Source organism: Podarcis vaucheri (genome assembly GCF_965113315.1).
Source record: "Podarcis vaucheri genome assembly, chromosome: 10".
NCBI lineage: Eukaryota > Metazoa > Chordata > Lepidosauria > Squamata > Lacertidae > Podarcis > Podarcis vaucheri.
In genome coordinates this window covers 25,573,524-25,586,802 of record NC_138748.1, presented here as the reverse complement: position 1 = coordinate 25,586,802, position 13,279 = coordinate 25,573,524, and the positions used below count along the sequence as shown (strand labels likewise).

Sequence of the window (13,279 nt, the reverse complement as noted above, 5' to 3'; positions counted from 1 at the left end):
TCACTCAAGTCCTGTTCCAAGAAATACATTTTTGTTTGTGTCTTTATATGGAAGTGATAATCTTCATTGTTAAATTCATTTACATCTCATTTGATATACCCTACTTATAAAAAGGAACATGAGAATATTGGTCATTCTTTGTGGGGTGATCAATTTGTCATTACTTTGAAGAGGTCTGCTTTAAGCTAATATTCCTGGCTTGGGTGGGGTGTCTTTCGCATTACAATCAGAATGTTAATCGGGTTCAATTCCAGAAAGCTCAATCAAATTGAAACAAAACCAACACTGAAACAATGTATTAATGAAGAGGGAATTGTGGGGTCGGGGTGAAGAGGGACCTCATTGGGAAGCCCTGACTCAAGAGAACACAGAAGAGTTGCCCAGCCTGCACTCCACATCTAAACCTGTTGCAATTCTCCATATCCTTGTGAGACTAGGGTGGGTTAGACTTCCTTCCACAACTGAAGAAAACATTCATGTGAAGTCCACTGTTTGTTCTTTTTTCATGGTGGATGAATAGTCTGTCTTTGGATGATATGAAGCAGGAGAATGGGGAACCCGTATCCCTTGAGATGATGGAGGCATCAACCCCAGCTAGCAAGGCCAATGGTCAGGGAAGATGGGAGTTGTAGTCCAGGAACACAGATTAGCCATTCCTGAATATAAAGCAATATGCCTGGGAGGGGAGCTTTCTTCAAGATCTTGCTCGGTTGCCAAATCTCTGTTGAATTACAAGTACCTATTCGGGCCTCTGCATTTGCTCAACAGATAGCACCTTGTGAAATGCTTGCTGCTGTAATTGGCTACTTTTGGAATCTGCTCCCCCTGCTTCTGTCCTGGACGCTTTCTCATTCTTCCATCGCCATTCCCCAAGCATGGTGTCTGAAGTGAACCAGAGCAGGATTGCAAATACCATATTTTTCGCCCTATAGGGCGCACTTATTTTTTTTTTTTGGGGGGGAATAAAGGGGAAAAAAGTTATTTCCCCCCGAGCCCCAAAGAGCAAAGAAGCCGTGACAGCGAGCGGGATGGATCCCGCTAGCCGTCCTGGCTTCATTTTTAGCCTTGGGGCTGGTGGTCTGGGAGTGATGGCGAGGTTGCGCACCCTCGCCATCGCTCCCGGAGCTTGCTTGCAGGGCTCCCAAGGCTTGCGGATAGCTTCCTGAAGCCTGGAGAGCGAGAGGGGTCGCTGCACACCGACGCCTCTCGCTCTCCAGTCTTCAGCGAAAGCCTGCATTCGCCCCATAGGACGCACCCAGATTTCCCCTTCATTTTTGGAGGGGAAAAAGTGTGTCCTATAGGGCGAAAAATATGGTAACTGCTACTGAAGGAAGCAGACTCAAGTGCTTACACTTCTTGTGCACTGCTTGCTCCATATAATAGTTGGGCAGCGTTCATATCTTTTATCACAAATGCCTGATCCAAGTGCAAAGCCGGAATGAAAGGCTTCAATCTATTACGGGCGGAAGGAAAGTTTGCATTCCTAGGTTTATGGCCGCCTATTCTTCTGTGGATTGCTGTGGTGGTTTCATGGGCCCTCCACCCAGCTGTCAGTAGATCACTGAGAGGCTGCCTTCTCACTGGTTCCTTCTGTCTTTACACCTGTCCTGGGCTTTGGCTTCTATCCTAGCTGGCAAATGTATAGGTTTCCTTCTTACATGATGCACAGGAGTTCAGTCTCTCTGTCCGCAGACTGTTGTTTTCCCCCCTTTCCAGTCTGCAGAAAAACCCCTTAGCCTGCATTTTCACACAAATTGCCATGTTACTAAGACTATTGGGTTGCAGAGAAAGGGGAAATGGTCAGTGTCACAAATAGGATGGATTCTGTAGTTAAGGCTAGCCTCAGCTGAGCTGAACGATCTCTTTCCAGCTATTGACTATCTCTCAGAAATGTTAGAAACACCCAAGAACTAAAGGTTCAGAGCAGGAACGTTGGATGCAACTAGTTAACATATTAACTTCTGGTAACTTTTTAAAACAGGCTATTCCTAGTACTTCCCATGTTGCCAACAACATGAGTACAACCCTCTTGCCTGCTCCAACAGCAGCTGCTCTGGGAAGTGTGGAAACGGTTCAGGGACCAAGTTCTGGTAATGCAACATCGTCAAGTAACATCAAATCCTCTAATGCCGCTGTAAAATTGGCTGAAAGCAAAGTAAGTGTAACGGTGGAAGCCAGCGCAGATAGCTCGAAGAAAGACCAGGCAAGTTCAAAGCCAAGAGCAACGTGCATAATTCTGCAATGCTAAAATTGGAGAGAAATAATTATTTACCCTAAGGAAATGGAGAGGATGTCATCTTTCACCTTCCATTTATATCATCTTTTTAGCTTCCTAAGAAATCATAAGGTTACTTCTGGGGGGGGAATTATAGACTGACCTTGCAAATAAATTCATTCCACCTCATTAGAGATGTCAAATATTTGGAAATGTTGAAGCCGTGGGAAAACTTACCAATTTGAAGGGGGGGGATGCAAAGGGTGGGAGCAGTATATATACAATAGTCAAACCTGAACTTGTTTACTGTTTTAACAACATAAAACAGATTTCTTTGAAACTTGAAATATAATACTGTCTTATTTGGTTCTAGATTCAGATAGGTAGCCGTGTTGGTCTGACGCAGTAGAAATATATTTTTTAAATCAAAAAAATGTCCAGTATCACCTTAGGGACCAACTAAGTTTGTTCTTGGTATGAGCTTTCGTGTGCATGCACACTTCTTCAGATACTATATACAGACACGAAAGCTCGTACCAAGGACTAATGTAGCTGGTCTCTAAGGTGCTACTGGACAATTTTATATATATATATATATATATATATATATATATATATATATATATCTTACTTATTTCATATATCTATGAAATTTAAAACTATAAACACCTCAGTTTTGTACAAACAAAACTGCAAACATACCCAGTTGTAGTCCACTTCCTTCTGTTGGTCTTGATTAAAGTTCTCTTCTCAACCAGATTATTTCTGTGAGGCTTTTGCTTCTGACCTTTGTATTCCTCATCAAGGCAGGGCAGCAACTTGCTTGTTTTTCAGTTGCAATTAAAGTAGACTGTTTCAAGGGAGAGGTGAAAAGATTGACCACAAAGGAGGCACCAGATCAAAAGGACAGGTGAATCTGGATGCTTCTGGTATCTCCATTCTAGACCACAGGTGACCAGAAGAAGGCAAGCAACAATTCACAAGCAACAAGGTCTTGAATACTCCTCTCAGAAAGGTGGTAGCACCCTCTAGGTGCAGAAGTGCCTCTTGGATTTGATTGTTGTAGACTTTCTCAAGTCAAAAAATAAAATCTTTGAACAATATTTAAAGCTTTCTCAGAGTTCCCCCATAGCGAAAAGTTTTCCATTGGGCTTTCTTTTTCCTGGCCTTCACATCTATACTACCCAATCCATACAAGGGCTAGTTATTTTTTGATTAAAAGAGGAACGGAAGATCCAAATGTTGTGAAAGGTTCCTTGCCTGGTTGCTTAAAAGCAGCTGTTTTTTGGTGGCTGTTTACAAGCCTTGTAGACCGCTAGCAATGCTTTATTGAACTTGCCTGTCTGATAATCCTTAGATGATTAAAACTAGAGGTTGCAATGGTATGTTTGCATTGGTACACATCTTAAAAGCAAAAGTAGCCATGTTGGTCCTTTAAAAAACAAAGAAACCCTAAAATCCTTAGTTGAGCAATAGTTTTTGGGACCAACCAAAGTATCACAAAATTGGGGCAAGCTTTCCCGTTCTCCAGAACTGTTCTTCATCTTACACGGTTATTTAAAAAATGCTGGTTGTGTGCCTTTTTCCTAAGTGTAACACTCTTTATCCTAATTTTTCTAGAAACTGCAAATTCAAGAAAGAGCTGCGCAAGAAGTGAAGCTGGCTATTAAGCCTTTCTATCAAAATAAAGATATTACTAAAGAAGAATATAAAGAAATTGTGAGAAAAGCTGTAGATAAAGTAAGTGATACACTATTAATACCAGGCAGCATTTAGCAGTCTGCATTCTTCTAACCTTGAAACCTGTTGAACAGAGGAGGCAAAGGTGAGGCCAAGTGACAGGCTTATTGCTCTGGAGAATAGTTCACACAGGGGTTTGTTAACGGAGATGAAATAAGTAGTTATAATTTAAGCTAGTCTTGTTGTGCAATCTTGAACAATTCTTAGTGAACATGATAATAGGCTATGGAGAGAGTGCGGACTCAATATTTTATTCAGCTTGTAGTGCCCCCCCCCCGCCCCAACTGAAACCTTTATTGCCAGCGTGCTTTTAGAACATAAAAAAATGTTCTTGCTTAACTGATGGCCATTAGCAGTCAGGGTGGAGTTGGGGATATTTTCCTTCTCCTCTGGGAAACTAGAAAGGCATGATGAAGCTTACTCCCCACCAGATACGCCTTACAAGGGTAGTTTATTGAGATTGTATGTCCCAGTAATTATTTGCTTTTGGTGTGATATTAAGTGGTATGGTTGGTGCCGGTTAACTTAATGGTTGTGTGTTCTATTTTCATGTAGGTCTGTCATAGCAAGAGTGGGGAAGTTAATTCTGCAAAAGTGGCTAATTTGGTAAAAGCTTATGTGGACAAATACAAACATTCGCGGAAGAAAAATCCAGACGAGGCAGCTTTTGCGGAAAGGAAATGAGCGCAGGCTGGAATATGCCATCGAGATGTCTGCAAAGTGCAATTTTGACATGGACTATTAACTAAAAATAGTGGGTTGAAATATGATTTTGATAAAATTATTTTTCGATATAGTGTATAATGTTTTGTTATAAATAAATATAGATCAATGCTGCAACTTCTTTATCCTTTTTGGAAAGGATATGTAAAGAGAAACTAAAAGGAATAAAGGAGAGTGCCCCTCTTATTAGTAATATACAATTGTGTTGAATGCCACATGTACAGCATTTTGGTTCAAACAGTAGTGTATAAACACAGATGTTTGTCAAAATACAGTGACTTGGACAGATATGTACAATATATGTAAATCAGTCAGGGGAAAAAATCAAGGCAGATTTTTCTTTAATCCTCCTGCCAGTGCCCCCCCTTTCAATTCCAATTAAATAAAGTGTTTTGCCTTGATTTACAGGCTCAAAATGTGTGTTTAAAAAGCACACTCTTTGTGAATGGAACAACTCACAAAAAAATCTACAGAAGTAAAATTTGTTGCCCAGAAATTTGGGCATCATTTTCCTATTGTAACACCAAATAAAGGCTATGCTGCTTGTTGTTTTGTGGCTTTTTAGTTCTTGTTTTGAGTTGTTAGATGAAATAAAAGTTCTAAAAGGCATGGTGCAGGCAACCAAAACCACTGCTTCATCCTCAAACTAGTTTTGGGAAATGACCTTTGAGTCCTCCTGTGAGTTTAAAAGATATTCTGTGCTTGATTTTTGTATATGGGCCCTAACTGCCTAAATTCATTTTGTCTTTTTATCTCCCATCACCTTGAGGAAAAACGTTCTGCTTGTTATTAGAGGTGGATTATGTAACCAATAGCCTTAGCCAACACTACCTGTGGCATACCACTGTCAGTTTTGGTCTACTGTAAGCAGCTGCTTGTAGTAGGCATGAGAAGTAAAAGCCAAATATAACAAAAATTGTGTCATGACGAAGGCTGCATAATAGTTTGCCATGCTCTTTCCATTCTGACCTCCCACTAGTATACTGCATGAGGCCTAGTCTTTTATTTGAGTTGATCTTTAAAGTGTTACACAATGCATGGTGGTGAAGGTAGTGCAATTGCTAGATAGGGCATTAGTAAGCATAATGCACTTCTACCTGAAATGGCTTGGTTGGGCTTGGCATTGATTTTTCCAAAGTGTAGAGAAGTTACCACTGGCTCCTTCAGCAGAAATGAAGAGTTAAGGAAACTAAAGGGGCCTTGGTTTAAGAATGCTTTGAAGCAAAGTGCTATTATAGTGTAGTTAATCCTCCCAGGGTTTCATGCTAGCGGCTGTGGTGTGTACATGTGGCACACAGCTGATGATTCAAACCATTTAGCCATGTGTTCCTGAGAGCCTTCCCACTGGTGGCAAACTAAGGAAAACCCAGGGCTGAGTGTGAAAGAAATATGGAGCACAGCTGTGTAAAGAGCTAGTTCACTTTATTTTTCAGACAAGGACTTGTTTGCCTGTATTTTGTGTGTAACTAAAGATAATATTTATCTTGTGGAATCTTTTTAGTGTGAATATTTCCCCTTCCTTTTTAAAAAAAAAACAGTCAAACACTATGCTGTAGAGTTTGTGTTAGACTAGTAGATATTCCAGTGATCTTTCAGCCCAGACTGGCTAGCACTTTTTGGAGGAGAAAAAATCATCTCCTGTAGCAAATTGTACCCTACCATTTATGTAATCACACCGTATGTATTTATGCTTACTACATTCTCTCAATTATTGAAGATGGGGTGGGAGTGCATATCTCTCTGCTGTATACCGGCCTGGTGCAAATGTAACGTTGCCTGATATTGGTTGAGCTCAACTTTCACTTCTCTCCACCTCTTTCCCCCTTCAGACTTGAAGGCTTCCCATTTTGCAGAGCTAATGAGGTTCCATTTGGTATGCACCAAATACATTGCTAAATGTGATTTGCTTCCAACCAGAGATTTGAAACCTCCTCCTAACCATGGCTAGCTAACTTGGTGTAGAGATAACAATAGCCAGAGTTAGTTGCTGGGAAGAAGGAGGAGGGTTAGGAAGGAGGGAAAGTCAGAGCCTGAGGCATTGCCAGCTTTAACAATGGTAGAGAGACTGCACGATGTTACCTGCACTGAGCCATATCGTTCTCTCAGGAACTGTTTTTCTTAAGAGTAACTTCATGGCATGAAGGTTTGATACACCTTCCACATACTTAGGGAATTTGTTTACTATTTCTGTTCTAATACTCCTGGTAGCACAACAGAGGCAGAGTTACGGCGAACCCTGTATTTACTGTTATTTCCAGTCCCAATGAAGAATATTGACTAGTGTTCAGCCTCCATCTACGTCAGGGCTGATGAACCTGTGGCCCTTCACAGATTGTTGGACTACAAGTCCCATTGCCCCTTAGCATTGGCCATGCTGCCTGGGCCGAACGGGAGTTGTCGTCCAATATCTGGAGAGTCACAAGTTCTCCTGCCTTGGTTTACACCAATATTTAAAAACGGCATCTCAAGATATAAAGGTAAAGGTACCCCTGCCCGTACGGGCCAGTCTTGACAGACTCTAGGGTTGTGCGCTCATCTCACTCTATAGGCCGGGAGCCAGCGCTGTCCGCAGACACTTCTGGGTCACGTGGCCAGCGTGACAAGCTGCATCTGGCGAGCCAGCGCAGCACATGGAACGCCGTTTACCTTCCCGCTGGTAAGCAGTCCCTATTTATCTACTTGCACCTGGGGGTGCTTTCGAACTGCTAGGTTGGCTAGGACCGAACGACGGGAGCGCACCCCGCCGCGGGGATTCGAACCGCCGACCATGCGATCGGCAAGTCCTAGGCGCTGAGGTTTTACCCACAGCGCCACCCGCGTCCCTTATCTCAAGATATGCAGGCCTTTAAATTATGTGTTCAAAAATGCCAAGCATCACCTATATAGGTATTCTGATCCCACAAGATCAGAATGGGATTGGACTAGATGACCCAATCCAACATCTATGTGATTCTAAGAAAGTACTCATCAGTTGGATTAGGCACTGTATGTGCAGATGGGTGTTGTGTGGCTTCAGAGTGTATCTCGTGACTGGATGAGCAACTGGAACCATAGCTCTGATTGTTGTGTTAGTGCTCTAAGCATTTATGATGCCAGTCACTTGGTTGACTGCAGGCAAACTGACTGCATATGGCCTCACCCACCCACCAGTGACTGGTGTGCCGATGCTGAAATGAAGTGCTACTTACCCACTGGTGTGAAGCGCATGCAAAACTGGAATGGGCCTGCTGATTCTCTTGCTCTGGACAAATCAGCTGGGCTTGCTTTCATCTGAAGACACTTGAGAAAACGTGCTCTTAGATACACGGGCATTTCTTTGTTACATTAAGGCTGCAATCCTACACACACTTACAGGGGAGTAAGGCCTATTGAACTAATTCAGAAAGAGCTTGAGTGGAGATGCATAGGGTCAGCCTTCAAGAGAGAGTTCTGTAGGCCTGTAGCTGCTGACTGATATCTTGTTAATCTCTTGGTGTTGTCATTTTTCAAGAGTTTCAATAATGCAGAAGGAAACTCAGTGGACTGAAATTACTGTGAGAAAATTGGTAAGATTAGAACATCATAAAATTGTATTAAGGGGGAGCGGCAGGTGCACTGAGCACTCCATCCAGTCTTTCCGTGTGCATGTGGCTTAAATATGTCTTTTTCTTTTTTACAAAAATAAAAAAATAAATCGGGAGCACAGTGGCTGATTTAAGTCCAGGCTGTGTGATGTCTGTAGCATAAGGCTGGAATAAAAGTCTACTGAAACAATATTCTAAAGAGTTTTATGTAGTTCAGAATATTTTCTAATAAATTCTTTTGACTAAGTGGAAGGAGTCTGGCTCTTTTTAACCTGTGTTGGTATTTCCCAACACTTTCCTGGTATCAATGTCAAGTTGACCATTTGGTAGTCATCTTTTCCCTGCTTTTCGAATATGCAGACAATGTTTGACTGCCTCCAGTCTGCATGGTCAAATATAGACAGAGGCTCTGATACTACACCTGCAAACTTAGGGGCAGCTCCTCATGCCCTGGAGATTTGAGTTCATTTAAAGTAGCTAGGTGTTCCCTTACTACCTCTTTTCCTATCTTGGGCTGGAGCTGCCTCCTTAGATCATTTATTCTGTTATGACCAGGTTGGGCATCACTTTTCTTTTGGGTGAAGACAGAGGCAAAGTAGGTGTTGAGCAATTGTATACTGTTCCTTTGTAATTTTCCCTTCCATTTATTGCACATGCCCTTAAATCTCAGCTCATCGGTAAGCTTTTTATGCAGCTACACTGGTTTCTTTAGATGCCTCCGACTTTTCTTTCTTGTTGGAATTGTCTGCATTTGTGGCTTCAATATTTCACCTTTAAGATTAAACTCCCATCCATCTTCGACTCCTTTCTCTTTTGAGTGTTTCTGATCATGGGATCTCCATGGATTCTCACCCAGTGGATCCTTAAGCTTTTTTCTAATCAGTCCTCTTCAAGTCCAGAGTACATGGTGATCAGGCTGGGTGATCCTTTTTGTAACATAGCTGCTAAAAAGTCTCAGTCTGTTGGCTGTCTCTAGCTGAAAGTGCTTAAACCTGAACAGCAATTAATAGGTGTATGGAGAGAATTTTTTTATTGCTATTGTTGTTTCCCAATTCAAACTGCTACCTAACATACGTTCGCACAGGTCTTTATGCTGCCTTCTGTGGAAAAGTTATTTCAGCTTCTACAACTTGTATGTTGTATAGCCTCACTTATATAATGCTGGCTTTCAGCTGCTAAGCATATACACACACACAAACACGTTGAACGAGCTTAAAAAAATGGTGTGGAAATTGTCTAATCTTTTGAAATATCCTAAGAATAATTAAGTATGTGAAGCAATAAAAGGCTTTAGATATACTTTTGCCTTCTCTTCACTACTTTCTTCACTGGGTTATAGCATAACAGTTTACATTACACTTTGAAGTAAAATATAATTTATTAAGCACGCTTCTGAAGATTCAGGAATTTAGTTGCTGAGGTGTGACTTCAGACAGAAATAATACTCTATAAAGTTCCACCTGCCATATACAATCTTTGCAAAGTAAGACAAGTATCTAAAATGTATTATTCAGTAAGAGTAAAATACAAGTGGGAACTTGGAGGAAATGGAACGTATTTTAAGCATTGATTGGGCTGTTACGAACTGCTCTTTGCGATATAAGTTTGTGTACAATACACTGTTCTCTGTATTTGAAAACAATAATGCCATGTCCAAGTAACACTTTTAAATTCACTTCAACAGATATAAAAGGAAAATTACATATTATTTAGAACAGAGGTTTGAAAACTGACTGAATTCATGGTTGAATACAGGAGATGACACACCTTATCACACTGAATTTGTATTTTCTTGTATTCCAATTTGAATTCTATGGAATTACAGTGGCTTTGGCAGCCAGAGCAATCATTAAGTCCCCCCCCCCCCCCGGCCCGGCAATTTTCAAGTGGTTCATGAGGGGGAAAGCTCAGGGGCCACTCCTTTAGGAAATAGAATTAAAAGGGTGCTCACCAATAAGAGAGATTACTGGGTGGGTGGCGGGTTATTGGATGCTCTGCTAAAAGAACAGTGTGCCTTACATTGTGGCAACACATCACAACTTTGGCCTACCTGAAGGTTAGCTGAGCAATACTGACACACAGGAATTGAACTGCCTGCATCAGAAAAGACAGTGTTTTAGGACTCTAAAGTGCTGTACTGCAGAGAGGCAAGGGTATATACCAACTTTGAGTTGAGGCTACAGGGAAAGCTGCTTAACTCAGCCTCATGCAGAGTCCACAATAGTTTCCCTCCTCAACTCCTAGGATTTCCCATGCATCTTCCACTTACGTCTCACAGCAAACAAGAAAGTACAATTTTTATGGCGGGGGGGGGGAGGAGGTGAGGTTTGTCGCACAAGACCTCTCGCCCAACTGTAGCTGCACAACCTGCATTTGCCAGTATGTGACTGAATCTTACCTGGAAACAGTTGAGGGTCTGGAAGCGCCCTAAATAAGAAGCAAGTGCAGCATGGAGTTTTGATGAACAACAACATCGTGTGGAAGCTGCATGCATGAGGAGCCGCGATCCTGCAATGAACACACAAGGAAGCACTCCAGTTGCTGAGAGGGACTGACGTAGCAGCAGAAAAGCCCCTTTAAAAAGCCATATAAATAAGGGAGAGCAAAATTAGAGGAGGAACACAGATCAAAACATCACACATATCGGGAAAGAAGAGTGGGAAGGAAATAAGGTACTGGCCGTTAGAAAACTCCGGATAATAGTGTTGAAGCTCGGGTAGCAGCAGTTCTTGAAAGTTGGGAAAGAAACGGTAAGGAACTACAGTTGAAAGATACAAAAGTAAGTGCAAAAATAGAGAATCTGTGAAGGGGGGGGGAATACAGTTGCCGAGCTGCAGTACTTAGCGATTTAGAAGAGACAGAATAAATTGTGGTGATTTAGAAAAAAATAGAATTTGTGAGGAAAGCAGGGGGAAGAACTTGATATAGTTTTTAAAAGGTGTTAATTATATGTGCAGACATACAAACACATCTCTAACTCAATGCAATGAGGGTGAGCCAGTAAGTTAGTGTTAAATGTAAGTTTAACAACAACTGCCCCCTCTTTAGACCTGAAATAGGTCTCCAAATAGGTCTTCAAATATGTTGGTTTCATGTGCACAGAAACCTCCCTGCAGTCAGAAACACTTAGGTGATCTCTTAGGTGTTACCAATAATGGTTGTTACCTCATGAGGGGGGAAAGCGGGGATGAGGGCTGTTTTGTTGCCCTCAGACTTGCGGAGAGTGAATTTGGGTAGTGAGGATGCTCTTGTAGTCAAGGAGCTTCCTCGTGGCAGTTTATAATGCCTTTTCTAGGTTTCTAAATAACACAGGGAGCCTTTCACTGCATGTTTCCTTCAGCCCTGTAATGAGCGCCTGAAGAATCATCAGAGGAAAACAACATATTATTTTTATAGCACAATAAGGTTTGGGCAAGTTTTCCGAAGAAGCGGTACTCGAGGCAGGCCACTAAACTACGAATAAAACAGATTTATTAAAATGTGGACAGTTCACACGCTAATTTGACTAACAGCATGCTGGAATAAAAGTCTTACTGTTTGCTGGGAGGGGAGGAGGGAATAATTGGTCCAGGGGCACATTTATGAGGAGAATGTTCCAGAATCTTCTGAGCGCCACAGCCGAGGTCTCAGACACCTCAGCACAGGAGGTGAACTATGCCTGAGGTAGCTGTTCAAAGGCTCCTTGAGGCTTGAAAACTTTAAATTGCCCCAAATTGAACTCATAAATGGGACAGCATATGATGCTTGTAACTGAATAAAGTACGAACGTTGTCTTGTTCTACTGGCCTTACGCAGCGGCCAATTCCTAGACCAACTGAAGTGTCTGGAGGGTTTTCATGGGCAGCCCCAGGTGGAACACTCAACCAAAACCCGGTCTGAAAGTTATTAGGCCATGAATAACTGAGGCTTCATTTTGATTTCTCAGGCAAGCGCACAGCTAACTAGGTGAAGTTGGCAAAAACAGTTCCCCAGCTGAGCACCCAGAAGGGCTAGATCCAGGGTGGGTGCGAAGTTAAGCTCATTTCAAATTTGGGCACCAAGCATTTCCAGCTGTCCAAAGCACAGCCACAATGATATTGGGGTGGGGTGGGGAGAATAAACCTGAGGGAAGAAGAAGAGGAGGAGTTTGGATTTGATATCCCGCCTTTCATTCCCTTTAAGGAGTCTCAAAGCGGCTAACATTCTCCTTTCCCTTCTTCCCTCACAACAAACACTCTGTGAGGTGAGTGGGGCTGAGAGACTTCAGAGAAGTGTGACTGGCCCAAGGTCACCCAGCAGCTGTATGTGGAGGAGCGGAGACACGAACCCAGTTCACCAGATTACGAGTCCACCGCTCTTAACCACTACAGCACACTGGAAGAAATTATGATTATTCCGCCCTATACCTGCACGTTTCAGGGCGGTTCACAAGATAAACTCCCAATATAAAAATATAAAAACACACAGTATAAATAAGAACAGGAACAACCCAATAATTCCCACCCTCCCCAACCCATTTTAAAAGGGTGTTGAATGCCAATCAACCAAAGGCCTGGTTAAAGTGGAATGCTTTTGCCAGGCACCTAAAGGTGTTATAGTGAAATGGTTCTAAAAAGATCGGAGTAAATAATGAAAATCATCCAAAATTTTTGTCCTATATACATTGTTAAGTCTTTATCCTACACTAAAAAGCCCTATATGCTGTAACCTTTCCTCATAGGGGAGTTGCTCCAGCCCCTTGAAAATTTCAGTTGCCTTTCTCTGTACATTTTCCAACTCTACAATATCCTTTTTGAGACAAGACAACCAGCACTGTACACCGTATTCCAAGCGTGGACACACCATATATAATGGCATTTTGATATTGGCAATATTCCCAATCTTTCATATTAAGACCGCAATGCTAGATTATGTCACAATGAAAAGCATTTAATTAAAACTGAAGCCCTGCAAGGGAAAAATCAGCAGAACGGCATGGGGTTAAAAAACAGTGATATATGAAATAAGGAAACTATATTATTGCTTCTACAGTGGTGAAATAATGACAGAATATGTGAAA

The 13,279-nt window shown here is 41.9% G+C and overlaps 1 protein-coding gene and 1 long non-coding RNA gene across 4 annotated transcripts in view; one reads left to right on the top strand and one right to left on the bottom strand.

The window, feature by feature from the left end:
* Positions 1-5,234, top strand: part of SCAF11 (SR-related CTD associated factor 11) — a 28,066-nt gene extending 22,832 nt beyond the window's left edge. The window contains exons 13-15 of one of the 3 annotated variants that reach the window (XM_082239462.1): positions 1,982-2,155; positions 3,836-3,955; positions 4,511-5,234. In XM_082239462.1, the coding sequence (XP_082095588.1) occupies positions 1,982-2,155; positions 3,836-3,955; positions 4,511-4,639 (423 nt within the window). In that variant the 3' untranslated portion in view covers positions 4,640-5,234. Of the gene's footprint in view, positions 1-1,981; positions 2,204-3,835; positions 3,956-4,510 lie in introns of all 3 variants that reach the window. The other 2 variants (XM_082239461.1, XM_082239463.1) reach the window with 2 other exon arrangements.
* A 973-nt stretch (positions 5,235-6,207) lies between these two features.
* LOC309541738 lies at positions 6,208-10,732 on the bottom strand. The gene is made up of 2 exons (XR_014223861.1): positions 10,640-10,732; positions 6,208-9,233 (listed from the first exon to the last, which is right to left on the bottom strand). It is a non-coding gene; the product is annotated as an uncharacterized lncRNA (long non-coding RNA).
* Between the last annotated feature and the right edge of the window lie 2,547 nt (positions 10,733-13,279).